The 27,624-nt window shown below is 36.2% G+C and overlaps 1 protein-coding gene across 5 annotated transcripts; it reads left to right on the top strand.

Moving 5' to 3' along the window:
- The first annotated feature begins 1,079 nt into the window (after positions 1 to 1,079).
- On the top strand, positions 1,080 to 26,699 carry LOC126970694 (cyclin-dependent kinase 11B). 5 transcript variants are annotated; one of them, XM_050816779.1, is made up of 12 exons: positions 1,080 to 1,337; positions 1,498 to 1,650; positions 1,777 to 2,411; positions 2,749 to 2,961; positions 3,916 to 4,111; positions 4,292 to 4,463; positions 5,026 to 5,208; positions 19,876 to 20,020; positions 20,501 to 20,622; positions 23,318 to 23,542; positions 25,428 to 25,646; positions 25,873 to 26,699. In XM_050816779.1, exons 1-12 carry the CDS (start codon positions 1,261 to 1,263, stop codon positions 26,077 to 26,079), a joined length of 2,547 nt encoding a protein of 848 aa, XP_050672736.1. In that variant the 5' UTR covers positions 1,080 to 1,260; the 3' UTR covers positions 26,080 to 26,699. The 5 variants fall into 5 exon arrangements, with proteins under 5 accessions (XP_050672736.1, XP_050672737.1, XP_050672739.1 ...); XM_050816780.1 differs by lacking the exons at positions 23,318 to 23,542; positions 25,428 to 25,646; positions 25,873 to 26,699 and adding an exon at positions 5,419 to 5,455; XM_050816782.1 differs by lacking the exons at positions 20,501 to 20,622; positions 23,318 to 23,542; positions 25,428 to 25,646; positions 25,873 to 26,699 and adding an exon at positions 5,419 to 5,581.
- The last annotated feature ends 925 nt before the right edge of the window (positions 26,700 to 27,624 follow it).

Raw genomic sequence — 27,624 nt, 5'->3', positions numbered from 1 at the left:
TGTTTGTCAGATATGTGGACAATGTATAAGGGGATCAGTCATGATAAAAGAAATGGATTTTTGAACTATACATACTATATTAGCTAGATTAGTGTATATCCTTTAAAAAAGGCGTATACTTTTCTTTAAGGCTGGTAGCAGTTTCTTTTTTCAATGTATTTTTATGCTAAGGAAATAAGTACTTATGTTATTAAACAAAATCTTATGCCCATCGAGCCAAATAAATACGCCTGGTACAAATTGGTACAGCGCTTTTAGAAGCATCTTGAATTTCTTATTAATTAAATAAGAAATATTAATTTTTAAATTGAAGTGATCACATTTGAGATGTTTCGTTAGGTATCATTACTAATCATTTCCATGTTTCTGATTGAAAATCTTTTAGCCATAATCTTTACGACTCCATCTTGTAGAAATCCAAATTTAAAGTAACGTGTAATAAGAAAGGCACTAGCACGTACACATATTTTTATATAGGAAGAGTAGAATGAGTCGAAAAAAAGAGAACATTACCGAAATACAAAAAAAAAAACAGAGAAATACTATCCCACAAAAAGGCAAAATTAAAACCAAATCTTTTAGTTACTAAATAAATATTTTAGTTCTATAGAAGTAGTGGCGTAATAAACAGTTGGCAAAATGTACCACTACCTACAGCATAATGCCATTCCTCAAATAAAATACATTTTATTGTATTTTTAAGTAATTGGTCTACTCAAATGTGAAAAGTGATTCAATTCGCCTTGGGACAACAATCCGTATTATTTATGCACCACGTTATAACACATGAATGTATTTTGAATACTTGTTTTATCTGCTTTCAAAATCTCGTCTGACATGGATTCAATTGTACTCACTCGCCTAACCAAACTGAGCTGCGTGCCGGTATACTTTGTAAGCCGTGTCCACTGACAGTATAGTTTTAGTTGCGCTATTATAAAGTTTGAGAAATGCTTCCATATTTTCTAAATGGTACTGCCGGTAGGTACTAGGCTGTACCAACCATAGACGCAGAACATATTGACTGAGTATATTGTAAGTCTATGGTAATACGTTTTCGGATTTCCGAACATTTTAAAATGGCGTCCTTTCATGAGTTCGCGTTTCATGTTTTGTGATTTCATCAGACATTTATCATTTATTTGAAATTTGTTGTTTTATTCGGTGCAATAAGCTGTGGATATAAATTTTGTTTATGTGTTACTGAATAGCTTATGGGCTGTTGCTTTGGCAATAAATCTGAGCTGACAAATACGCGCCATGAGTAATTACGAAGATGATCAGAGTGAAGACGGAGAATTAGCTCGTAGTCCCATACAGGATGAATTGGATTTTAGGTAAGCCTATTTATCTATTCATAATACATGTTTATTATTGCAATTATTAATATTCACTTCAACGTATTCGTTTCGATCAAGGTTAAAATATCTCTAAGCCATTAGTCATGTTCCTTCCTCAAGCGTGTCATGGGTCTTAGATTTTTCCTTTTTCTCGCAGTCTATCGGATGAGGATCGCGAAAATCCAGATTCACTTGTAATTAAACCACCTCAAGCTATAATACAATCTCATCGTGACAAAAGAGGGCACAAACGCTTAGTAAAGGACAGACATAAAGAAAGCACTAGAAAAGAAAAGAAACACTTATACAGGTACTTACGAACATTTTAGTAATACTACTTGATATTACAACTATAACAATAATTAATTTTTGTAATGTTATTTAAGGTTTGAGTGATTACTCGGGGGGTGTACATCATAATTGCTTTTTTTAACAGGGAACGAGATAAATCAGAAAAGTCCAAACGTGAAGTTAGCAAAAATGTGGAACGTGAGGATTATCATAGGGAAAAACAATATTATAGAGAAAAAGATGTAAGAGACAAAGAATTGTACAGAGATAGAGACTTTAAAGAAACTTATAGAGAGAAAGATGTATATAGAGAAAAAGATCAATATAGGGAGAGAGAACATTATAGAGAGAGGGATACCTATAGAGAAAATTATAGGGAAATGGCACGGTCCAGGGAGTTATATAGAGAGAAGGAATTATATAAGGAGAAGGATGTACCAAAGGAACGTGATGTGTATGCAAGTAGAGATAGACAATATAAATATTCTGAAACAGAGAGAAGGAGAATGGAAACAGAAAAAATTGAAAACAGGCTTAGGATGCTTGCTGAGGAAAGCAGAAATAGTCATAATACTGAAAAAGAGAATAGGGATAAATCATCTGGTGATAAGGAATTAGAAGATTTGAGAAGTAGATTATTGAGTAAAAGAATGACTAAAGAACTTCAAAACCAGGATCCAAGGCACAAACAAGATATAAGTAAGGATGGTAGATCAGATTCAAGCAGAAACTCATTTGATAAGCAGCATTTAGAGAGAAAGAATAGGTTAATTGAAGCAGGTAATACAATTTTTTTGGTTTTAAGTAGTGTATTCTATAACGGGCAGATTAAACATATAGTTTACCACATTAATTGTTTAAACTTTGTCGTTTGTATAAAACATATTTGAAAATGTTAATTCGTTAAGAATTATATTAGGGAAATACAAATTATATCAGAAATTAATTAAAACAGGAATCAAATAGCAAAAAAGGGTTAATTGTCATGAGATGTAGGTTAAAAGTGTTAATTTTAGGTCAAATCAAATGATTCTACATTATTTATGTGTTGTGGAATGGATTAGGTACTCAGCATGAAAACTTTTAAAGTATTGTTAATTTTTTTTTATTATTGTAGAAAGAGAAATGGTAAAAAGAAAGCATGAGTCAAGAAATGAATTAGAAGCAAGACGTGAAGACAGGCGTAGAAGGGGCAAGAAGAGATCTGTAACACCAGAAGAAGGTACCAGTAAGAAGAATAAAGTTGAACATTCTCCCAGCTTTGTTGTGGAAGTGTCTGACACAAGTGATATCGAAATGAAGAGTGACTCACAATCAGAGCCTGAGGAAGGTATTACATATCTATTTTTTTATTCATTGAAACTTATGGTTATTCAGTAATTATAATAACTATCTCAAAATATGTAGTAACTTGATTGCAGGACACCTGTTTGGAAATACTTGTATATCTGTAACAATTCATAATTCATAAGAATCACCAGTCTAAGTACTCTGTGAATTACTTATTGCTGTGGCACTATTTAGAGATGACACATGATTGTATGTCATCTGTCACAAGGAGGGTTCTGCAGAAGATTTCACCCAATTCCAGTTGCAGTATTCCAGCATTGCAACACACTCCCAAAAATCAAATAGGACCTTATTTTCTGGATTGATATTATTGCATTTATCCCCAGTTGGCTTAACAATAAATTATGTTCTATGTAAAAGACAACTGTAGATTGAACTGAGGTGTTTCCAAACTTAAAAATATTTTACAATATATATCCTTTGATGCAAAATAACTCTCAAAAGAGTTATAACTACAGTAGATGCATATCTATCTGCACATACTGTAAGTAACAAAGTTAATAAGGTAAATATTGTGTGCAAGAATTATCAAAATGTAAAATAAATTTTGAGAGATTTAATATATAACTAAACATTCCAACAAAAGCAAAGTTGATAACTCCTGGTACATGAGTACTGTTGTGTCTCTTACCATACTTGAGTGACTGACCTAACAACACCACCATAACAAAACCTAAATGGTTAGGTAGCATAATGAAGCCTGCAATAAGATATATTATATATTGTATACAATATATCTAGCACTTCTACTTACAATAAAGTTGACCAAATGTTAGGTAATAGTGTGTTGCAAGTACGACACTCATCCTTATTTATAAGTCCTATATAATATATTATTGAATATCCAAAAGTGTAGATATAAATTGTAAATGTTGCCATGATCATCGTCATTGTTGCTAGAATTTTTTCTTTCATGTTTAATATTATATTTCAGGTGAGCATTCTGATACTGCAACAGAAGATGAAAGTTCATGTACAGAATCTGAGTCGGAAGCAAAATCTGATGATAATGAAGAAGAAAAACCAAGTAGTGATAATAATGACAGTAATAAAGCTAAGTTAAAATCTAACTCCAAATCACCATCACCTAAATTAATTCACAGAAGCCCATCATCACGAGAATCTAGAAGGTATGGAAGTAGGAACATATCAATAATTTTATATTGCTTTCCATGTTTTTATATTTTATACAAATAAATATAAAATAAATAAATGAATGTCATCCAGCTTTGCACCCAATAAAACCAATATTGTTTTCAATGAAAAAAAATATGGATCAATCAAACTAATAATATAATTCAATTTAACAGGTCTCTTTCTAGATCAAAAAGTAGAAGTAGGTCACATTCTTTCTCACCACCACCCCCTGATGAAAATGGAAAAACACCAATAGAAGAGGAAAAACCAGCAATTGATGATGAAAGTGCTAGGTTAAAGGAGGAAGAGATAAATTCATTGCCACCATATTTCCCAGCATTGCAGGTTTGTGTTACACTACCACTGACTTTTTATTAGCTTTTGTCCAATACTTCATATGAGTGAAATTAAGAATGAAGTATCTATACTTTTATTTTTGTAAGAATAGTTGCGACTTAAATGTTAAATAGCAGGAACAATATAATTATTTTTTAAGTTAGACCTTTAGGTACATACATAGGTGAAATGTACAAGATAAATGTAATTATACATAGATGAAAAGCATTCAATTCCATGTAGTTTTTTTGTGTGATGTGCAATGATACAAAAACACAGAAAATTAAAAATTGTAGTCTTGGCTTCTATAATATGTACTATTACTCTCTAATAAGTACTAGATTTAACCCCCCCATATTAGATTTTCTTAAATATCTATAATGTACATTGGCCTGTTATAATGTTATTATATGTAAAGATTACACAAAGTACTTGTCAAAGTTCACAGCAAACTGAATCAGCTGTAAAGTAGTAAGTAATTCAATTCAGGTCATATCTTTTGAGGAAAGTTTAAATATTGTGTTAAGCTTAAGTCATTAAAAGTTTGGTTTTAACAACTTTTGTTTTATAGGGGTGTCGTTCTGTTGAGGAATTTCAATGTCTGAATAGAATAGAGGAGGGAACCTATGGAGTTGTTTACAGAGCACGTGACAAAACTACAGATGAGATTGTTGCTCTTAAACGACTCAAAATGGAGAAAGAGAAGGAAGGATTTCCCATCACATCATTGAGGGAAATCAATACATTACTTAAGGTAGGATCACAATCTCATTTATTATATAAACTAAAGCTCATTTGAGCCGTATTGCTACAGTACATTTATGTCTGTGAAGGTATATTTTTGGTTATTTTATTTTTAATTTAGTTTTAAAGTTAGTGTGTAAGCTGTGAGCCACTCTGGTTTGCACTTGATGGCTCATCTGCATGTTTCATGTTATTAATGCATTGTATTTTATTCCTACAGGCCCGGCACCTCTTACCTGAAGAGGGTTGTGCTAGAGGTGTGACCCAATTGCAAGGGTTAACAACTTCGATACACGGGCGGGCCTAAGTATCTTATAAGGAATTTATTCCAGGGGTAACCCTCCAATGCTACTCTACTCCAACAAGATTTAGATTCTTAAAAAGTAATTTTTTAAATCAAATATCGCATTTGAAAACGAATTTCTGATATGGCACTACAAACATTAAATGAGCATTGCGAAGATGACTACTCAACAATAATAAGGTAACATGTATGTATTGATAAGACTGTTTAATGGATTAAAATAAATTACAAGGGTTGATATAAACCATTGACAGACTACTTTTAGAACACATGTGTACCCAAAGCTATACAGATCATTATTTGGACTGCATATATCTCAATATCTCTTAATCTTCTTGATGAAATATATAATTTATGTGTATGTGTATTTAGGTGCTACAAGATAAATGCTAAATGATTAATAATCAGAATTATTTAAAGATTTTTTATTTAAAATGCTTGTCAAGGATTTAATTTATTGCTGTATAATTTATGGCCAAGTAAGCTTGTGATGATATAAGACTTAATGATTTGACATACTCTTTGCTGTGATGATGAGATATTGAGATCAGTAATAAAGCACCAGCACATCGCTCCACTTGTATGTCTATATTGATACTCCTACATAGTACCCAGCTTTAGTAACAGTATTTCTTGTCCAATGGCTATCTTAAACATCATAACACATCTATGCCATAATGTTAATAGCTTTATAAGAGCACCTATTGAACTGCACTTTAAAGATTATGAAATAATTATAGATTAACAATACTAGTTCCAACACCATTTTCATCTCAGCCAGAAGACTTCCACTGCTGGACAAAGGCCTCCCAAGGATCACCATGATGATCCGTCCTGCCCTGCCCTCATCAATCCTATTCTGGCGATCTTGACCAGATCATCGGTTCATCTTGTGGGAGGCCTACCAACACTAAATCTTCCAGTATGTAGTCGTCATTCCAGGACTTTACTGACCCAACAGCCACCTGTCCATAAACCTATGTGCCCTGCCCACTGCTGTTTCGGTTTTTCAACCATCAGGTCTATGGTGGTGGTCCTATGGATCTCCTCATTTCTGATTCGATCTTGTAGTGAAACTCTGAACATACCCCTCTCCATTGCCCTCTGAGCGACCATGAACTTCCTCATGTGGCCCATAGTTAGTGACCATGTCTGCGTTCTGAATGTCATGACTCAACACAAACTGGTTAAAAACCTTTGTCTTCAGATACTGTGGTATTTGGGACCAGAACATTTTACGGAACTTCTTGAATGATGCCGATCCTACTTGGATTTGACCTCTGTCCGAAATTGGACCTACCCAACTGGATTATTTGTCCAAAATAGATGTACTCGTCAATAATTTCGAGAGTACAGTTCACAACTATTACGGGAGTAGGTGCGACATGGACTTGAGACATGATCTTCGTCTTGTCCATGTTCATTTTCAGACCTACTCCCGGGAAGCTGTTTGAGGCTTTCAAGCATAGCATCATATGGTTTAAGTCTTCCATGGTCTCAGCCATACTGGTATTACGATATCGTCTGCGAAACGAAGGTGAGTTGCCGTTGATATTGATGTCCAGTCCAGAAGCTTTAAGACATCTTCCAACACAGTGGTGATATGACATCGCCTCGTCTGATTCTCCCCTGGAGACGAACTGACATGGTGGCGCTTGCATATAATCACTTGAATGCTTCGATATATCAATAATCAATGTGGCATATCTAGAGAGACTGAAGCACCGCCCACGTCTCGATCGAATCAAAGGCATTCTCTTAGTCCACAAACGCCAAGCATAGTGGCTTTTTATACTCCATCATCTGTATAACCCGCCGCAGCGTATATATGTGGTCTATGGTGATAAAGACTTTTTGGAATCCGGCTTGCTCGAGAGGCTGAAAGCTGTCAAACCTGCGTACGAGACGATTCGTCTTCCAACATCACAGTTTGATTATTTGTGAGATCTTCTTGTGCTGGTGAAAGAAGGTTAGATATGGCTGCTTATGGTCAGCTTGTCATGAATATGGTGAATTTTCATTTGTACGAAAATTTACGTACAATGCGTGATTCGAACCTGCGCTGAGAGAGCTTAAGTCCTTTGCGCGAGTAACCCTTCGTGTGTACTGCTAAGTTTTGCATGGTTGTTTGACTCTATTAGTCGTGGCTCGCTCATGGCTCTACAGTTGTATAATGTATGATCCCCAAAATTAGGTTTCACTTAAAAATGTAAAAAAAAATTGCTAAGGATAATCCAAAAAGCTTTAGTCAAACTAATTCATCCATGAAGGCCTCCTTAAAACACTCATTGTCTTTGAGTCTCATTCAGATTGACAAATTAATTAAGCAGTGGTGCAATGAAGATAAATAGACTGAATCAGACACTAAGCAGAGCCCGGTTAATAATTCTAACCAAGACTAAGACTGGATACTGCAGACTTAATGAACCCCAGGCGTCAGTGAGTCTTCTGTCCCAAAAACATCTATAGCCACTTCCTAAGCTATTGCTGTGCACTATATGCTAAAGAGCTGGTAGAACATGAATTCCTTTTTGTTATATAAGAGGGAGCAAATGGGCAAAAGGTGATGGGGAGTGGTGAGGTCCATGGACATCGCAACACCAGGGGTCAAGAGATGCGTTGCTGGCCTTTAAGGTGGGAGTAAGCTCTTTTCTTGAAGGTCCCTAAGTTAACTTCAGAATGAACTCACTATTCAGATTAAAATATTTTAATTTAAGTAATAATAACACGTTTTTGTAAACCTAAAACTATCACCCATTCGATTTAAGCCTCAGACCTGAGAAGAACAGGCACAAGAAACTTAGTGGGCTTAGTTTTTTGACATAATATTTAAATATATTATATTAATATATTAAGAGGCAATAGTTAAAATGTTTATTTATTTAAATTCTTCTCTTAATGATTTTAATATTAGACACAAAATGGAATACCATCCACTGAGTCAGTCCATTATTCAAAAAGAATTTCTATTACGCGTATTACCGATGTTACTACATGGATTCCTCCCTAATGGTCCTGTTATATCTCATTATCGTCGGATCATGCAAGCTGTTAGTCAGCAAAAACCTAGTTATTCTAAAGTTACTCTTTTATCCTTATATTTTTAGACTAAATGAAATCCAACATTTCCCGAGGATTCTTAGGTCTTTGCGTTATCTCCCCTTGTTCGGCGAGCTCGGTTTTCGTTGGACGTAAGTCAAGCAGGTCGGATGGCATTTCTCTCATAGAGCTTAGAACGCGTGCCCCTGAGTTGACGCCGGTGCTAACGCGTTTATACCGGTATTCATACTCAAAAGGCGTAGTCCCTGACTAGTCCTTAATTCAGCCCTTGTCCATCCGATCCAAAATAAAGGAAACAGTTCAGTTCCGGCAAACTACAGGCTATAGCCAGTTTTATTTAGCCAATTATCAGCCAGCTCTTGGTTTTTCAGAAGGTCACCAGTTGGTCAACTACCGACAGTACGGCTTTCGCCATGGTCGATCCGCGTGCAATCTTCTGGTTTACCTAACCAATAGCTGGGCAGCGGCTATCGAAAACAAGGAGAACGCCTAGAAGTTAGCCTGGATATAGCGAAGGCCTTTGATCGTGTATGGCACAAGTCGCTTCTCTCAAAACTTCCATCATTTGGGCTTCCCGAGAGTTTATGCAAGTGGACATCCAGCTTCCCACTGGGCGCAGCATACAGGTCGTTGTCGACGGTTGTTGCTTAAACCCGAAGCCCGTAAACGCTTCAGTGCCTCAAGGCTGTGTGCTATCTGCTACACCGTTTCTTCTTCATATCAATGATATTTTGGACACTTATATTATACATTGGTATGCCGACGACAGTACTGGTGATGTTGGATACCACGGGCCATGAAATTCTCTCTCGGGAAATCGTCGATCAGTGCCGGGAGAAACTTGTGTCTTCTTTCGAGTCCTCTCTTGAGAAGGTTGCGGATCCCATGTAAATAGAACATTGTCCAATTTAACACCCAGAAGACTCAAAATTGTGCCTTTACCACAAAAAAAGTCCCATTTGTCGTATCATCGCTCTTCGACAAAACTTCCCTTAAAGCCTCGCCTAGTATCGGAATACTGGCTCTCCAAATCTCGAGAGATTGTCAATTCCGCGGTCTTCTGAAGGGCAAAGCCAATTTTTCTTCGAAGATGCTGGGCGTCAAAAATAGAGCACGGAAATAATTCAGGCCGACCCACATTCTAGTGCAAACAAAGTGCAGGTCCAGCCACGTATGGAGTATTGCTGTCATCTCTGCTCTGGTGCTCCCCATTGTTAGCTCTATCCATGTGACCGCGCGCAACGCAGAGTTGATCGAATTATCGAGGCCCCAGTTCTCTGTCAATGGTTTCATTGTGCGTCTTCTACCGCAATTATCACGGGAAGTTATCGGAAAAGCTGTTTCATCTGATTTCTGCCGCCAGATTCCACCTTCCCAAAAATTCCGAAGTAAGATATTATCCCCACCATCTTGATGTGTGCCGTTCCTTCACGGTGCGGTTTCAACTTTCTTCCACGTACTACAAAGCTGTGGAATGAGCTCCCTTGTGCGGTGTTTCCGGGACGATACGACATGGGTACCTTCCTTCTAAGGCCGGCAACGCTCCTGTGATTCCTCTGGTGTTGCAAGAGAATGTGGGCGGCGGTGATCACTTAACGCCAGGTGCCCCGTACGCTCGATCGTCATCATTTTTCATAAAAAAAATATTACTGAAACACTACAATGGTAGTTGTGTAATAAATATTTTCACCTTCTCTAATTTTCTCCCGAAATGACTTAGATACATATGAAAACCAATTAAGTAATGTATTTAATTAATATACCTTTAAGAAGCATCGATTAATTTTTAATATTAATTATTGCGCGATAATTAACACGCGTTTTAAGCATTGGAAATAGTAGATTTTACAACGAGTGCACAAAACGAACCATTTTTAGCATTGATAGTAATTTCGTGGATAAAATGGTTTTGTGGACGAGTTATAAAATCTCTGCTTTTCATTTCGATTGCGAGGAAATAAAACAGTAGTATAACTTGAACATTTTTAACAATTTGAAGAAATTAATAAACGCACGAAAAAACAAGACCTGTTTCCCGCCGCTTTTTTTTAAATCTTTCGACATTGATATTAGGCTTCGGCTCCAGACCTATACAGCCTACTATTAAATTAATTTTGTAATATATATTTTTTAATTAATTAAATAACCTACAGTATTTTATATTTTATATATTTTATGTCTTAAAAAACACATGAGGCAAATAAATAAAAGTTAATATTATAAAATAACAAATTCTCTCTCTGATCTTTTTATTGTATTTGGCTGTATGGCTCATTTTCTTTGCCTTAATATAGATACATTTATGAGTACGTTAATGCACTTGTGCACAAAATTCGATTTTGTGCAGCAGTATATCGTGCATAAATAAGCAATTTCAGAGCATGAGAAGTGAAAAAGTATGTATATATTCATGATTTCCTTGCACCTTTCTTTGTATGATTATTTCGTATCTTTGTTTGATTGTAAGGATGTTTAGTACCTGCCTAGTCTTCGACGTTCAGAGCTACCGCGTCTTCGTATGTCGTCCTTAGTGGTATGCAGATTCGAATCGTCTAATAGGACCTCGATCAATTGTCATTTGACGACGTGTTTGCTCAGAGCACTGAAGTCGTATGCTTCAGTGATTTTGTCGCGCATAACGTTGATTGACTTGGGTCTCGCGTCACACATGCGAAGACGTGAAATTTCAGTTAGTAGTGTTGTGCCGCTGTCGATGACCCTTAGTGCCCGTGTTTCACTGGCATCTTCAGATTAAATCATAATTCTAAGTAGCTTGATCATCATAATACTTTAAATAAATAAACAAAAAGTAGTTTCTGTCAGTTTCGCCATTACATTTCTATGAAATAAATGATAAATGGCCTAGAAATCAGTAGCGTCTGATCGGTTCATTAAATAATAAGGCAGGCTAAAAAAAAAGATCCCAAATGTGCAAAATCAAATTTTCTCCAAGAACCGTTAATCTGGTTTGTACGTAAGGAATTGACTTCGGATTTGTACCGATGTGTATTCAAAGTGCCGTTTTCTTTGAAGACTAACACCGTACGGTCCAATACATTAATCGCTGTTTAAAACATAACTGAGCCCCCGCCATAAGTTATGTTAAAAGCAAACTTCTGCGCAACGTTCCCTTGCCTTCGCAGTGAACCTTTTGCTCGCTGTTATGGTTCTTTCAACCATTTTAGAGACGGCTAAGTAATGGTTACAAGACCTAAAAAATCAAGGAAATAGGTAAATATAATTAAAATAAATAATAATTTAGATTTATAGTTAATACAAACTATGAACAATTCCCGCCACGATGCACAATTAACTAACAAAGAGGATGTAAACACTACGTAATAAGAGGTAGGCAGCGTAACTAAAAATTGAAATTTAGTTTAGTATGAAACGTGCAGTGAGATTTGACATAAGTTTGAAATAGTAGCTACAATAGGCCGACTAAGTATAATCCAGCTAAATTTGATAGCGAACAGTTGCTTAAAACGTAGTCCACTTCGGCTATATTCGTTTTTTACAAGATTAAAGCCGTCATCTGTCAATCTATCATTGACTGTACGTTTAATACAATCGATTGAATCGCTTTTTTCTTGGACAGTTTCGCTAGGCTGTTAACTGCATTTTTTGTTTAAGTCCGACTATGTGTTAAATTTGAATTTGGAATAAACTTTTTTATACACCACAACACAATATTCTCAAATTATTTAAACCTCTTTTGTTGTAAATGAACAATAATTAAACAAAACAAATCATAACTATATTTACAATACTACGACTACATAAAATTAAAACTATCATTACGTGGAAGCGTACCAATAATACTGGCAGCATTACCGCGTTGGATAGCAAGGCTGATCCGTTGACCGAAATAGCTGCCAGCGCTTGGGTTTCCCGTAGCCTTATTGAGACGCGAAGATAGTATTTTGAACATTCTCCGCGCCTCTGGGCCCCACGGGCCAAGTGTCTCGACACCAAACGGCACAAAGATGTATGACTCACTGAGCCCAACATATTTGCGACGCTTGCTGTTGTTGTATTTTCGCCCGTTTTTTTTGCAAATGAGATTATAGACTTACCCCCTTATTCATAATGGTCCGCTAACTTTAAACAGCCGCTAAGGAGTGTTTTTTCTCATTCTGACTTAGGTCGATAGAAGAAGACAGAGTGAGAATTAGCAATGCTTTAAGTTAGCAGACTATTATGAATAAGGGGGTTACTCATGTTCTAACACGTCTTAGTTAGGCATTCTTACTTCAAAGGTGTAGCCCCGTCCTGATTGAAATCAGTCTTTGTCTATTTGCTCCGTAAAAAAAGTGATGCCTAGGTTACGGCTACCAACAGAGCTGTTCTCAAACAACGCGGGTAGGATTATTAACTCAATATTGCCGCACATACTAGAATATCAGTTGGGCATAAGCATACATAACCCAAGATAAGCAATTACATGCACATTAATTATGAATTTCATCATTCAGTCGTTGTAATCAAAACATCTTCATACTTTTCAATATACAAAAGGTCCTTGCCAATCGTACCCAGATACGGTTTACTCCTAGTCCTAAGGCAAACTAGGCGCGTGCATAGAATATAAAAAAAAAACACATATAAATAAACTTCAGAAAATGTCGCGTTTTTGCACATGGATTATACAGTATTCGATTCCTGACAAAATATGTTGATGTGAAAATAATTACATTAAAAGTGTTACTTAAATATTATAATAAACATCCTTTTAAAAGAATTTTGAGAATTCAATGACGAATAAGACGTATGAACGAACTCATTCATCTTTCCTCGTATAGTCGGAAATGTAATGAAGATAAAAAATGTAAACAAAGAAATGTCACTGTCAATATGGCAATTCAGAGATTATCAACATTTTTCTAGGTATTTTAATTTATATTATTTTATTATTATTAGTTTGATTCACAGTACATATAACATAAATATTATATAAAAGTAAATCATTTACAAATGTCTTTATTTGGTAAATATTAATGGTTAGTAAACATAAAATAAAAAAATTCCATATTAATGTTGGCTCGCTGATTGGGGTCTGAAGAGATTGATGACGATGAATCGGAATTGGTTACACTTATTATAAATTGTATTTTCCGCATACAAATTGTCCACAGCAAAAGTTTGATAATTTGATTTTTACCTCTCCAGCACGAAAAGGGCGCTATTGCTACGTGACAACTCGCAGCAAAAACGCTTTTTGAGACTTAAATTGTGAACCCCACGTGACCATACATCCGAGAATTACTCCGCGCTAAAAAAAAATAAACAACGCGATCCGGTGCGTTCCGAAACTCATTTTAGTCTAGCGTATTATCTCACTGTCACAAAAATTTATATGTTACTTATCGAAATTTAGATTCATAAGTTTTACTATTGCCTTTTTAAAGACTTACTATTTAAAATAAATACTAGTAAATAACTATTAAGAAACATTGTGTTATATCTTTCTATAACCTATAACACTTTTCTCGCTAGTCGAGGTGAAAAGTTGTATGTTTCACACGAGAGCAAATTTTTTTTTGTCTCTTGCCTTTAAATCACTCACTACCTCAGTAGTCTATATTAGTATCACTCGCTACGCTCGTGATTCAATTCTAGACTACTTCGCCAATTCGTGATTTCAAGTCAGCACTCGCAGCAAAAAATGACTTTACTCACTTATTGAACAAATAACTATTTTCTCTTTTTACGATTTCTAGCTGAGCTTTTATCATATTTTCTTCAGAATTTATATTTTTGGTTATGAAACAAATAATAATATGGCGATTAGTCATACCTGCCACTACGGCCATGAGTTTTTGTAACATCATTGTGTAGATGAGCCAAATGTTTAGAGCTTCTATCATATTGCCAGTGTCAAAGGAAAGTATGCACAATAAATTTACATTTTATTTTTGATCTATTTTATGCTATATTACAAAGAGAAAACATGCAATATTTATTTTTATATATTTATACTACACTTATAATTTTAAAAGGATATTTTAGTATATTTCAACACGCACAATGGAAAAGGTTATTATTTTTAGTGGGCAACACTATTGTTTACAATTTTGATCTGGAATTATAATTCCGAGTATAGAAAATCTATCCGACTTCATTCTAAGTAAGAAAACTCTTTGCTACTAAACTTTTTAAATTGACCTATAAACTTAAAACTGATCTGCAATAGTAATGAGCTCCGAAAATAAAGTTAGGACCGTTAAAGAATTATGAAAAAAATAATTTTCGAGTCATAATTTATAGCATCTAAAAGTATGAAAAAGATTATTTTCAACACCCTTGCTCGTAAAGTGAGCCTTATTACATAGTTATTAAGGCCATAAACCGAACTATAATTAACGCTTGCACAAAAAACACGTTACTGCATAATTATCCCTACAAACTTAAGTTAGTGAAAATTATATGAGAGTAAACAGAGCTTTTTCTATATAACCGGGTAATATAGTTTTTTTTTTTGTATCAACAAAGAGGTTTTATGTCGCTGAAAATCCATTTATATTTTTGGAATAAATAAATATTAAGACGAAAACGCTTTTACTATTATTAAATTATTTATAATTCTTCTTTCTAAACTAAATTATTAATAATAATTAGTTTTTTATCACTAAAATTATAATTTTGAAGTAGGTTGTATGTCTATATGTAATCAACCTTACATTTGGTGCATAAAAAAACTTTATGTAAGATATTTTTTTTTTTCCTCGCAAGTGTGTTGAAAAATTGCGTATGAAACTCGTGAGCAACTTGCTTACTAGACACTCGGCTGATTTACGCCCTCGTCTACGGTTCGGGCTGCAATCCACACCCTCGTGTATAATGAGTAACTTAGCTCACTTATAATATACTATTATTAATTGACATACAAGATCATTGACAGCTGTATGATGTGCATGGATTTGCCGTTTTCTTTCGATATCTTTAGTTACATAAGTATTTTTTATGATATTAACACGTTGCCTGTCTGTGCATTATATTTTTTTAATATTTATTTATTCAATAACCTGTAAGATAAATTAAGGATAGATTCCTTAGTTTATCTTACTAGAGGTAGACATTGTCATTAAACGGTGACAGATATTTTTTTATTATTTATTTATTCAATAACCTGTAAGATAAATTAAGGATAGATTCCTTAGTTTATCTTACTAGAGGTAGACATTGTCATTAAACGGTGACAGCAATGTATCCGTAAGTTAAACTAAGGATAGACAGGTTATTGCAAACGGCCATTAAAGTACAGATTTTATATAAATATGTATTTCTTTTACTGACAGTTATACTAAAATAATGACAATCTTAAATTTGACTGCACATGTTGAATATTTTGTTTAATTACTTAACTGAAGCAGGTTTTACTTTCTAGTGTTGTGACAATGCTCCTGCTCCGAATATACTACGTAATATCTTCATGTTTGTAATGCCATATCAGAAAATCTGCAATCTTTAATAACTTTTTTTTGTAACTATTTACAGTGTTATATAAATATATAAGTTATTGAGTCCTTAGCTCTATATTTTACTTGTAAAAACTGTAAATGTTGTAAGGTTTTATATTATGTTTAATTTTTATGTTATTTGTGTGTGATACTATAAATTAGTGATATATTGATTATGCTTGGTGTTTGATTGCTTAAAACTTGTATAAAGCAATCAAATAATTGTTTTAAAGGCAATTAAACTTACTTTCTTTAGCTAAGTGATAGAATTTATTATGAATACGCATCATAAATTTTCGATTTGAATATTCCATAAGTATACCCTGAGGTATATCGTTTATAAAATACTATCACTTGCTAAATATTCAGTCGAATTTGGGCCGTACGTCACATTAACGAATTTTGTTTTATAATAAAGAGAAAATCAAGTCTTAGTATTTTTAATTTTGTTTGTTCTAGAAATATACAGTTTGATGTTTGTTTATTGTACTGATATAATATGTTGTTTATGTACATTTGGGATGGTTACATAGTACTTAGGTACTTAATATATCATTTATGTTTTATGCTTTTCAACAATATGAAGACAATTCTGTTACTGAAATAAAATTTTAATGATATTACAATTCGTCCATTATCTTATTCACGTTTGAGCACACAAGCAAAAATGTATCTAATTGATGTACAGTTATTGTAGTTGTTGAAGTATATTTGTCAAATCACCAAAATTGCATTAAAATTGTACACATCTTGTGAGAATATTATAAACATGGTTGAATATGGATAGTAATGACTTTTTTGTCAATTTATTATTGAATATCAAGTTTCGTTAGTGTAATGTTCGGCCCAGTTTAAGACAATGAAAAATAACAATATTAATGATGTTACAAAACAAGCTGAGTCCAACCTTCTTGAATGTTTGAAAGCATATAAAACAATAATTATTATATCATGTTATCGCCTTCATATTACTTGATTTAGTACAAGAGCTTAATAATTAATTTCAAATTAGTTTATTTCCCCAGGAAGTGGACTAAAAACCACATAATATTGTTCGATGCGTTCTCTTTCAGATATAACATACATTACGGTCAAACAGTCTTACGCTTGCTAACGTCGTGTCATCTTGTCCTATTTTTATTCTGTCAATGAAGGAATTGTCTCTTAAAGCCATTTCCCGTTGACACAAAGTACAAAAATATCTAAATTTTGCGGTTTTTGTTTATAAAAATTTCTTTCGATTAACCCCATGTTTGGAATGGTTATTTCTATAGCAAACTCACATGTTCGTTTGTCAAAAACCGAAAATAGTCCAAGTTATATTCACTTGAACTATGTTATAAACGTTCCGGCTGTGTCAAAATGTTAAACCACCTTGCTACGAAACAGTCGTACATTTCAAAAAAAAAATTGTACTCAATACGTGTCATGAAAATCGTATTCAAAGTACTTCCTTTTTTAATTAAAGGCTACGTCGACACTGCTCTGTCTTCGTTTCATCAGATCAGCCGGAAGTCGTCTACTACTGGAGGATAATGACCACCTCCAAAGATGTCTTCATTTGCCGTCGTCATTTTATTTAACTTTCTGTCGTTTTTAGAATTGATTGCAAAAACGACGGCAACGTTAGTCATTATAACTTGCGAGACGATTCCGTTATATTAAGAAGAATTTTCAGAAGCAAAGATTTTTTTTATCCCTAGGTTGTTGTAAACTTATGTAATATTTTACTAAACTTGAATGTAATGTCTTTTCACCAGCCACCATTCTGTTGAGCTCTGTGTGGCACAGACATCCTCCCAATACGGGATAACGCTTTCAAATATCAGGGCATGTGTCACGTGCGCTCTGATGCACACCCTTGGTGAACGACGATGGGCTCGGTGTGAACAATTATATAAAATATATAGAAAGTAATATATTATTATATATATAAAAAAACAAGACATTGCATTCGCCATTAATGGTACTCTCTTTTTTTATTATTAAGTATAGGTCCGGCACGGATCTTTAGGGACCAGACAAACTAAATCGCAGATTAACAATAGGACTCATTATAATTTCACTGTGCGACAAACACTGTAATGCTGCATTTAATGCTCGACTGACGTCGGTCGAGTGTAGCGCGTACCCGTACGCGTTGATCATGTTGCGTTTAGTGCTCAACTGACAGCAAACTTGATTGCGTGTGTACAATTCCGAAGAAAGAGGAACCCATTTTAAACCTCTCTAATATGTGCGTAATACTTACGGAATAAAAGACGGAAGAGATATCATGTTTACCCAGTTATTATAGAGCGTCAATTGAAGGAGAAATTGATACAATATATTCGAAAATGCCAGGACACGAATTTTTGATGACCATGTTACACGCGCGTAAGGTCGGTCGCTCGGTTAGCGTCGCACTGAACTCGCTAATTTCTGGCTCGACTGACTTCAGTGCTGACCGTCGGTCGAGCACTAAATGCAGCCTATCAACTTTACCCGCATCCGTCGCTAGTGAAAAACAGATGTTCGAATTTTACGCGTTCAGTGGACTCGAGATCCGTGCCGGCACAATTAGCATACAACTTTCAGATTTTACAGGCATAAGTGAGCTAAGGATTTCATTAAATTTATAATTATCATTCTGTAGTTAATTATTAAAGTGAATATAAATTATACTTTGAGTGTTTTGGAGGTTAATTAATTATAGCATTTGTAGATATAATATGATGTGAGATAACTTATTTAATTAATTTACCTTCAAATATCATCATTCGGTTTGAGGGACAAGAATATCGTCTGTTGCCTCTTGCAATTGTGTCTCCACTCAGTTACATACATAAAATGTTTACTATTTATTTATTTTTTGTAAGAGTTAATATTATAACATAAGTTGTCTGTTTTTGAGAAGTAAGTAAACAATGAATTTAAAGTGTTATAATATCTTGTACATTGATCAGGTCAAGTTTTATACTGGGAATATTTTAAATATATGCATTTCTAATTTAATGAGGTCGCACAGGTTTTATTGAAGTAAAACTGGATAGAATTCTGTATATCAGTTAGAATTGCTGTTGTTAAGAATATTGTATAGGGCTGGCATAAGCAAATTCTTCAAAATAAAAGGTGGAACTGCTACAACACACCAGTGCTTTTACATATAAGTAACTGTGCCATTAAACACGCCATGCTTGTTGAAAAGCGTCTAAGCACTCGTAACATATTGAAGCTATTTTATACATTTTTCGGGGTAGCAGTGAAAGTTTAAACAAATCTTTCATGAATATGTGGGTATTTCTACTATAAATGTAGTGATTGGTATGGTTGAGCTGGATGTTATAGAAATATCTCCTATTTTCTACTTTAATGGCTGCATATATATTAAAAAAAAAACTTCTCGAAAAATGAAGTAATAAGTCTTTTTTTTTTTTTTCACAAAATTGCAGTTTACATCTACCCATCATAAAATTTTTGTATTTGTCATCCACATTCCAGTAAACAAAGCCAGCGAAGGCTGGAAGTTAGTCGTCCACTGGACCACGGCTTTGAAAACATATTGTGATCTTAGGGAGAAAAAAAAATTTTGATGTATTATGTTTAAATTAACGTCGTAACCTTACATCATTGATACCTGGATAGACTGTGACAGCTGTGAAAATGTCTAAAAAAATTGAGGTTGACTATTAACCTCTATTTTAATAAACCTGGCCTGTTTTAATCGGTTGTCTAGCAGCGATAGGCTCTATCTAGACGTATATAAGGTCGTGACGTACCTGTAACCTCAATGCTGTCTATGTGGGGCCAATGTGTGCTGCGTTACAGCCATGATGGTCAATGTAACGAGTGGTCTGCATGTGGATTGTTGCAGGGCCAGCATCCCAACATCGTGACCGTGCGGGAGATCGTTGTGGGCTCCAATATGGACAAAATTTTCATTGTTATGGACTATGTTGAGCATGACCTTAAAAGTCTAATGGAAACCATGAGGAATAAGAAGCAGGTGTTTCTCCCAGGTACATTATTTTATACAACACCCCTGACTTGTTAATTTTTTGCTCGATTTTGATGTCACAACTGGACCGAAACAACCTTATTTTATACAAATTTAGGGGCAGAAAAGTTGCCCGAAAATCATGCCAATTACAATTATTTATGAGAGCTCTCTGTCGTGCTATTAATATTTCTAATTTATTTGCTAAAATTTGTATACATTATTTTCCTTGTTGGTGTATTGAGCCCTCTGCTACAACTTGTCTTACAAATTAAATTCCCATAGGACTTACTGACATCCCCCCTTGGTGAACATGTTGGTCGCGCTGAGCTCAATGTGAGGGAGAGATATACCAAAAACTTATTTAAATAAGCTCGAGTATTGATAAAATCTCATAGGAATTGAGGAATTTATATTTTAATAAATAATAATGAATTTTGTGTTCATTATCATGAATACTTAAATATAATTCCTTTGGAATTTTAAATATATATTTTTCCAGGGGAAGTTAAGTGCTTAATGACTCAGTTGTTGAGAGCAGTACATCACTTGCATGATAATTGGATATTACATCGAGACCTCAAGACGAGTAATCTGTTGCTGTCACATAAAGGCATTCTTAAGGTAATATAGGTTGTTAATGAATATTAATTTGGGCATGTGCCTTGTAACACACCCTGAGACATGTAATGTATTTAAAAAATTGACAACAAATATTCAAGTAATTACTAAAAAAAAACTACTGTTGCAAAATTAAAATAATGTCGATAAATAAGTTTCCAGTTGGTAAAATATTATTTGTAGGCTATCTCTGTTTTTGTGCAATTTTTTTTTTATGGAATAGGAGGACAAACGAGCGTACGGGTCACCTGTTGTTAAGTGATCACCGCCGCCCATACTCTCTTGCAACACCAGAGGAATCACAGGAGCGTTGCCGGCCTTTAAGGAAGGTGTACGCGCTTTTTTTGAAGGTACCCATGTCGTATCGTCCCGGAAACATCGCACAAGGAAGTTTATTCCACAGCTTTGTAGTACGTGGAAGAAAGCTCCTTGTAAACCGCACTGTGGAGGACCGCCACACATCCAGATGGTGAGGATGATATCCTAACTTGTGGCGTGTCGTGCGAAGGTGGAATTCGGCGGCAGGAATTAGGTAAATAGCTCTTCGTAACACTCCCCGTGATAAATGCGGTAGAAGACACACAATGAAGCGACGTCTCTACGCAACGCCAAGTGATCCAGCCGTTCACAGAGTACTGGGTCCCCGACAATTCGCGCTGCTCTGCGTTGCACGCGGTCAAATGGATCGAGCTGATACTGGGGTGCGCCAGACCAGAGATGACAGCAATACTCCATGTGTGGCCGGACCTGCGCTTTGTACAGCGCTAGAATGTGGGCCGGCTTGAAGTATTACCGTGCTCTATTAATGACGCCCAGTTTCTTTGAAGCCAATTTGGCTTTGCCCTCCAGATAGCCACGGAATTGGCAATCGCTCGAGATTTCGAGACCCAGTATTCCGATACTAGGCGAGGCTTTTAGGGAAGTGTTGTCGAAGAGCGGTGATGCGACAAATGGGGTTTTTTTAGTGGTAAACGCGCAAACTTGAGTCTTCTAGGGGTTAAATTGGACAAGGTTCAATTTACCCCATTCCGCGACTTTCTCAAGAGAGGACTCGATAGAAGACGCAAGTTTCTCGAGACGTGCATGGCCCGTGTATACGGCATCACCAGTGCTGTCATCTGCATAGCAATGAATGTTGGAGGTGTCCAACATATCATTGATATGCAGAAGAAACAGCGTAGGAGATAGCACACAGCCTTGGGGCACTCCAGCATTCACGGGCTTCGGGTTCGAGCAATGTCCGTCGACAACGACCTGTATGCTGCGCCCAGTGAGGAAGCTGGAGGTCCACTTGCACAAGCTCTCGGGAAGCCCAAATGATGGAAGTTTAGAGAGGAGCGCCTTATGCCATACACGATCAAAGGCCTTCGCTATATCCAGGCTAACTGCCAGGCCTTCCCCCTTGCTTTCAATAGCCGCAGCCCATCTATGTGTTAGGTATACCAGAAGATCACCTGCCGACCGACCATGGCGAAACCCGTATTGTCGGTCGTTGATCAATTGGTGACCCTCTAGGTATACCAAGAGCTGACGGCTAAGTATGCTCTCCATGATTTTGGAGAGCAGGGATGTAATAGCAATAGGCCTGTAGTTTGCCGGATCCGAACTGTCTCCTTTTTTTGGATCGGATGGACAAGGGCTGACTTCCATGAGTCAGTGACTACGCCTTTGGAATAAGAGTGCCGGAATAAACGCGTTAGCACCGGCGTCAACTCAGGGGCACACGTTCTAAGCACGATTGGAGAAATGCCATCTGGCCCGCTCGACTTCCTGACGTCCAACGAAAACAGAGCTCGCCTAACAGTTTTCTGTCTGAACTGTACTTCAGGCATAGAGCTCTGACACCGCGGGATGGTCGGCGGTGTTTTTCCGTTGTCGTCAAGAGTCGAGTTGGAGGCGAAAAGAGCGCACAGGAGATCGGCTTTCTCTTTTGCCGTATGGGCCAGGGTGTCATTCCTCATGTGCAACGGCGGCATGGACGGCTGGCTGAAGTTACCAAGAGCAGCTTTCGACAACGACCAGAACTTGCGTGTTCCGGTCGGGTAACTGGCAAGCTGCTCGCCGATTTTGACGACGTGTTTTGACTTTGCACGGGCGATTTGCCGCTTAAAAAATCTGGAAGCACGGTTGTATTTCCTCTTTAGAACTATGCAGTTCGGATCCTTTGTGCCCAGCGCCGCAACCCAAGTTCGATACGCCTGTTTTTTGCAGTCAGATGCTGCTTTAACTGACGCATCGAACCAGGGCTGTGATCTGCCACCGATCGGTACTACAGAGCTTGGTATAAAAATATCCATGCCCTGTAGTATCACATCGGCTACTGCAACAAAACCTGCTCCAAGGGTAGGATGCAAAAAAGGAACGCATCTACTATAAAACTCCGGTTTTGTTGGAAAAGGAACACTTTTATTTGATAATATATAAAGCGTAGTCTATGATAAATAAAGATTTACCCCATTATTCATAATAGTCTGCTAACGTAAAGCATTGATAATTCGCACTCTGTCTTCTTCTATTGACCTAAGTCAGAATGAGAAAAAACACTCCTTAGCGGCTGTTTAAAGTTAGCGGACCATTATGAATAAGGGGGTAAATGTGCAACTTAAGACGGACTTCCATGCGTTTGTGGTCGTAGTACTTTATGGTAAGGTATATTAAAATAATTAAACTCATATGATATGGTTGATTTGTACTACAGGTTGGAGACTTCGGGCTGGCGCGCGAGTACGGGTCGCCGCTGCGCCAGTACACTCCCATTGTTGTGACGCTGTGGTACCGCGCGCCTGAGCTGTTGCTGTGCTGCAAGGAATACTCCACACCCATCGACATGTGGAGCGTGGGCTGTATCTTCGCGGAGTTCGTCACCATGAACCCGCTGTTCCCGGGCAAGTCCGAGGTCGACCAACTTAATAGGATTTTCAAGGTATGCTTTCATGTAATAACAGGTCAGGGAAAACTTATACGTACATAACTTGTAATTAAATCTTTTCGGCTGTACTATCTGTATCTGGCAGCTTATGATGTCTCTAAAAAATGAAAGAAATCAGTAAAATTTTGATGCTAGCTAGTTTTCATTTGTTTTTCTATCTGTCAAAGTGAGTGAATCTATGAAGAAATTCAATAAATTTTAAATTTGTATTTGGATCGCGCGTGCTACAAGAACATCCGAAGAAAAAGGTCGAGGTTTGACCACGACCTTTTGTATGGGCAGGCTTCGCAAAACTCTTAATAAGGTGATACTTTGTATAGGGTGGGATCGATGGATATTTGAGTTAATTATGAGCTGTTACCGCCGGGCAGAACAATTAACCTATCTCGAATTAAATATATTAAAACCTATCTCGAGAACCACGCTATCCATTAGTGAAAACAGCCTGAAAATCGGTGCAGTAGTTTTTGAGTTTATCGCGAACAAATATAAAGACGCGGCAGAGGAATTCGTTTTATAATATGTAGTGATTATACTGTAAATTAAGTTTGAAAAAAAAACTTGACTTGTCATATACGTATGAAAACTCAAGTTTAGGTTATATTTTTTTTATAAAATGAATAGTACATTATTGCAAAGGCCGGGAAATAGGCAATTGCAGGGTCGAGTATGAGTTTAAAGGCCGATCCGATGGCGAGGACTTTACTTAATACGAGACAGGCAATTGCCAATTCCCGCCGAGGCATATAAAGTATGCTTTACTCAAAAGAATACAGGGAAATAAAACACACTTTTTATATTATACATTAAATTTAATTTACCTTTGGCTTCGCTGGAAGCAGGTTTTCCATTGCCAATTTGGGTTCTGATCTTAAATCTGGTGGAGTACAATTATTCTCCATTTCACTCTGAACCATTAAGCTCATTTTAATTATTATTAAATTTATATTTATTAAGTAGGTATGTAAATAACAAATCAAGACGAATTTTTAACTTTGCCGCTAATTTTTTCTTATTATCTGTGCCGACAGGAAAACGCATTATTGCTTATACAGCTACGTAAATGCAATTTGTACTAAGCAAACAGACTATGGTATTCCAAGAATGACAAAAGAGATCTGATCAAAGAGTATTTAATAACCCCAGCACGCCGTTTCATACAACATTGCAGGAGCGTTTTAATGTTCCAAATTAAAAAAAACGGTCTTGGAATGGATTTGATTTTCTTTGTGCGAAAATACAATATTTCGCGTGTTCTTTCTTCGAAAATAATGACCATATTTCCATGCATGTTTGAGAAATAGTAGATTTTACAACGAGTGCACAAAACGAACGAGTTATAAACTCTGTTTTTCATTTCGATTGCGAGGAAATAAAACAGTAGCATACAATGGACATTTTTAAAAATTTTAGCAAATTTGAAGAAATTAATAGACGCACGAAAAAATAAGATTTGTTTCCCGCCCCCCCTCCCCCCTTTTTTTTTAAATCTTATGACAGTGATATTAGGCTTGAGCTCCAAACCTATACAGTCTACTATTAAATTAATTTTGTAATATATATATTTTTAATTAATTAAATAACTCACCGTATTTTAATTTAAATATTAATATATTTTATGTCTTAAACACATGAGGCAAATGATACTATGAACTTTTTCTTATGTTTGGCTGTATGGCTTATTTTCTCTGCCTTAATATAGATACATTTATGAGTAGATACATTAATGCACTTGTGCACAAAAATTGATTTTGTGCAGCCTATGAGCAATTTCAGAGCATGAGAGGCGAAAATAAATTTTCTCCCCAACCTAATACTATTAATTTTAAACAAATTCAAAAATTACTTTGTTTAATAAGTGCAATCTTGATTGTTGCAGGACTTAGGAACTCCATCAGAGTTATTGTGGCCGGGGTACAAGGACCTCCCGGCCGTGCAGAAGATGACGTTCGCGGAGCACCCCCCGGGCGGGCTGCGGCAGCGCGTGGGCGCCGACCTGCTGACGGACGCCGGGCTGGCGCTGCTGCAGGGCTGCCTCACGTACAACCCGGCGCGCAGGCTGGCGGCCGACGCGGCGCTCGACCACGCCTACTTCAAGGTAACTGCGGAAGAGGTATCTCCTCGAGCGATGACCTAACTGACGATCACGTGCTCGCAATTTTTTTAAAACAGATACAGACTTACCGAACTAGTTTTGAGCATGCTCCCAAGTTTACTAATATATAATATTTACCTATATATTTGGAAATAAGAAATTCATGTCAAGTGGTTCTGTTGCTAGCACGAGAAGTCAAAATTAAAATGTGTTTAATGCATGATTCCAGGAGAACCCGGTGGCGATAGAGCCCGCCATGTTCCCCACGTGGCCGGCCAAGTCGGAGGGCCACCGCCGCAGCACACACAGCCCCAAGCCGCCGGCCGGGGGCGCCGCCTACTCTCACTTCGCGCGCGCCGACGCCGACGACGCGCTCGGCTTCCGAGTGCAGCCGCGCTCGCTGCACGTGGCGCCCGGCTTCTCGCTCAAGTTCTAGCGCTCACTGCGACCAGCCGGCCCGTGACGTGATTGTGGACATTGCAACAAATAACATGTACTCCAAGAGACAATGCTCATGTATTTCGTCTCATAAAGCAGGTTAATGATGTGCCGTAAACTTTCTTGTACTCCAATTTCACAAATATCTTATACTTCCTTTTCGGTTACTCACTCGCATCATTCCGGGAGTGAAACAGTTTTCGTCTGATAATGTAATTACGTTGGTAAAATGTAAACGTAAGTTATTAAGTAATTTTAATTAAATACATGTAGTTAATGCGTAATTATTAAGTACGATTAATGAAGCCTCCGTGCCAGCTCGTGTTGTGTTCACTACATACTATATGCTAGTGTTTTAGATAACTTTATGGACGTACTTATTTTGTTCAGATTCATTTATGTTTCTTCATATCTGCTAATATTTGCTTGACATTTGAGAGACATTGTTAACAATATAAAATAAAAAAATATTGTATTTTTGAGGCATAAACATATTTTTTTAATTGAAACATATTATTATCTTTAGGCACAATATTTGTACATACCCTATAATTATGTAGATTTTCTTGAAGGTAGAAACATTCATTAATATGGTATATTATACCAATGTTTTGGTAATTTATGTTTTTTTAATTAACCATCCCTCTTTGTCTAATTCTATTGAAAAATAATGATATTACCTATATTCCTCTAGTTATGTACATCTCTTGCAACATTAGATGGAAATAAAAAATCCTCGCTGATGGTGATAATGAGAGAAATAAATAGTAATATAATATGAATATATATATATATATATCTATATATATCAATAACGAAGCAGAAACTCATTTTAAGAGTAAAATCATAAGGTATCACGTTGCAGAAAATAGCCGGGTACTGGCTGAGCTTATGAACATCTCTTGCAACATTAGATGGAAATAAAAAATCCTCGCAAAATGCGATACTACTTTGCTGCATCAGTTACAATGACAATTTTGTTATGAATTAACAAAATGTCTTTGATGGTGATAATGAGAGAAATAAATAGTAATATAATATGAATATATATATATATATATATATATATATATTCGTTATTGGTATATATATATATATATACCAATAACGAAGCAGAAACTCATTTTAAGAGTAAAATCATAAGGTATCACGTTGCAGAAAATAGCCGGGTACTGGCTGAGCTAGGAAGTCTCTGACTTTGCCGCCGCAGGTCGGTTCGGTCTATCACGAAATAACAAACACTGCACGTGCCTAACGCTTAAACATTTTCCATCCTTTTTTTTATTCCTATTCTGTTCGATTTGATCCTGAATTTACAAGAAATTTCCCTTTAAATTTTCAATACCAAAAAATTCCTTACACTGGTAGGTATAACTATTTTAGGTAAGTATATGGTATTTTTCTAATTATAAGTGGAAGTGAGTATGGAGGAGCCGCCTGATGATAGGGGGGGGGATACCCCCAGACAAATCAAGAGCATTGAAAAGAACGGCAGAGATGGAGATAACTAAACCTGATGGCAAGAAGATAAGGACACTGGCAG

The sequence above is a fragment of the Leptidea sinapis genome, chromosome 21 (assembly GCF_905404315.1).
Source record: "Leptidea sinapis chromosome 21, ilLepSina1.1, whole genome shotgun sequence".
Classification (NCBI taxonomy): domain Eukaryota; kingdom Metazoa; phylum Arthropoda; class Insecta; order Lepidoptera; family Pieridae; genus Leptidea; species Leptidea sinapis.
Note: the sequence above shows the minus strand (reverse complement) of the source record. Positions and strands in the feature narration are given on the sequence as shown.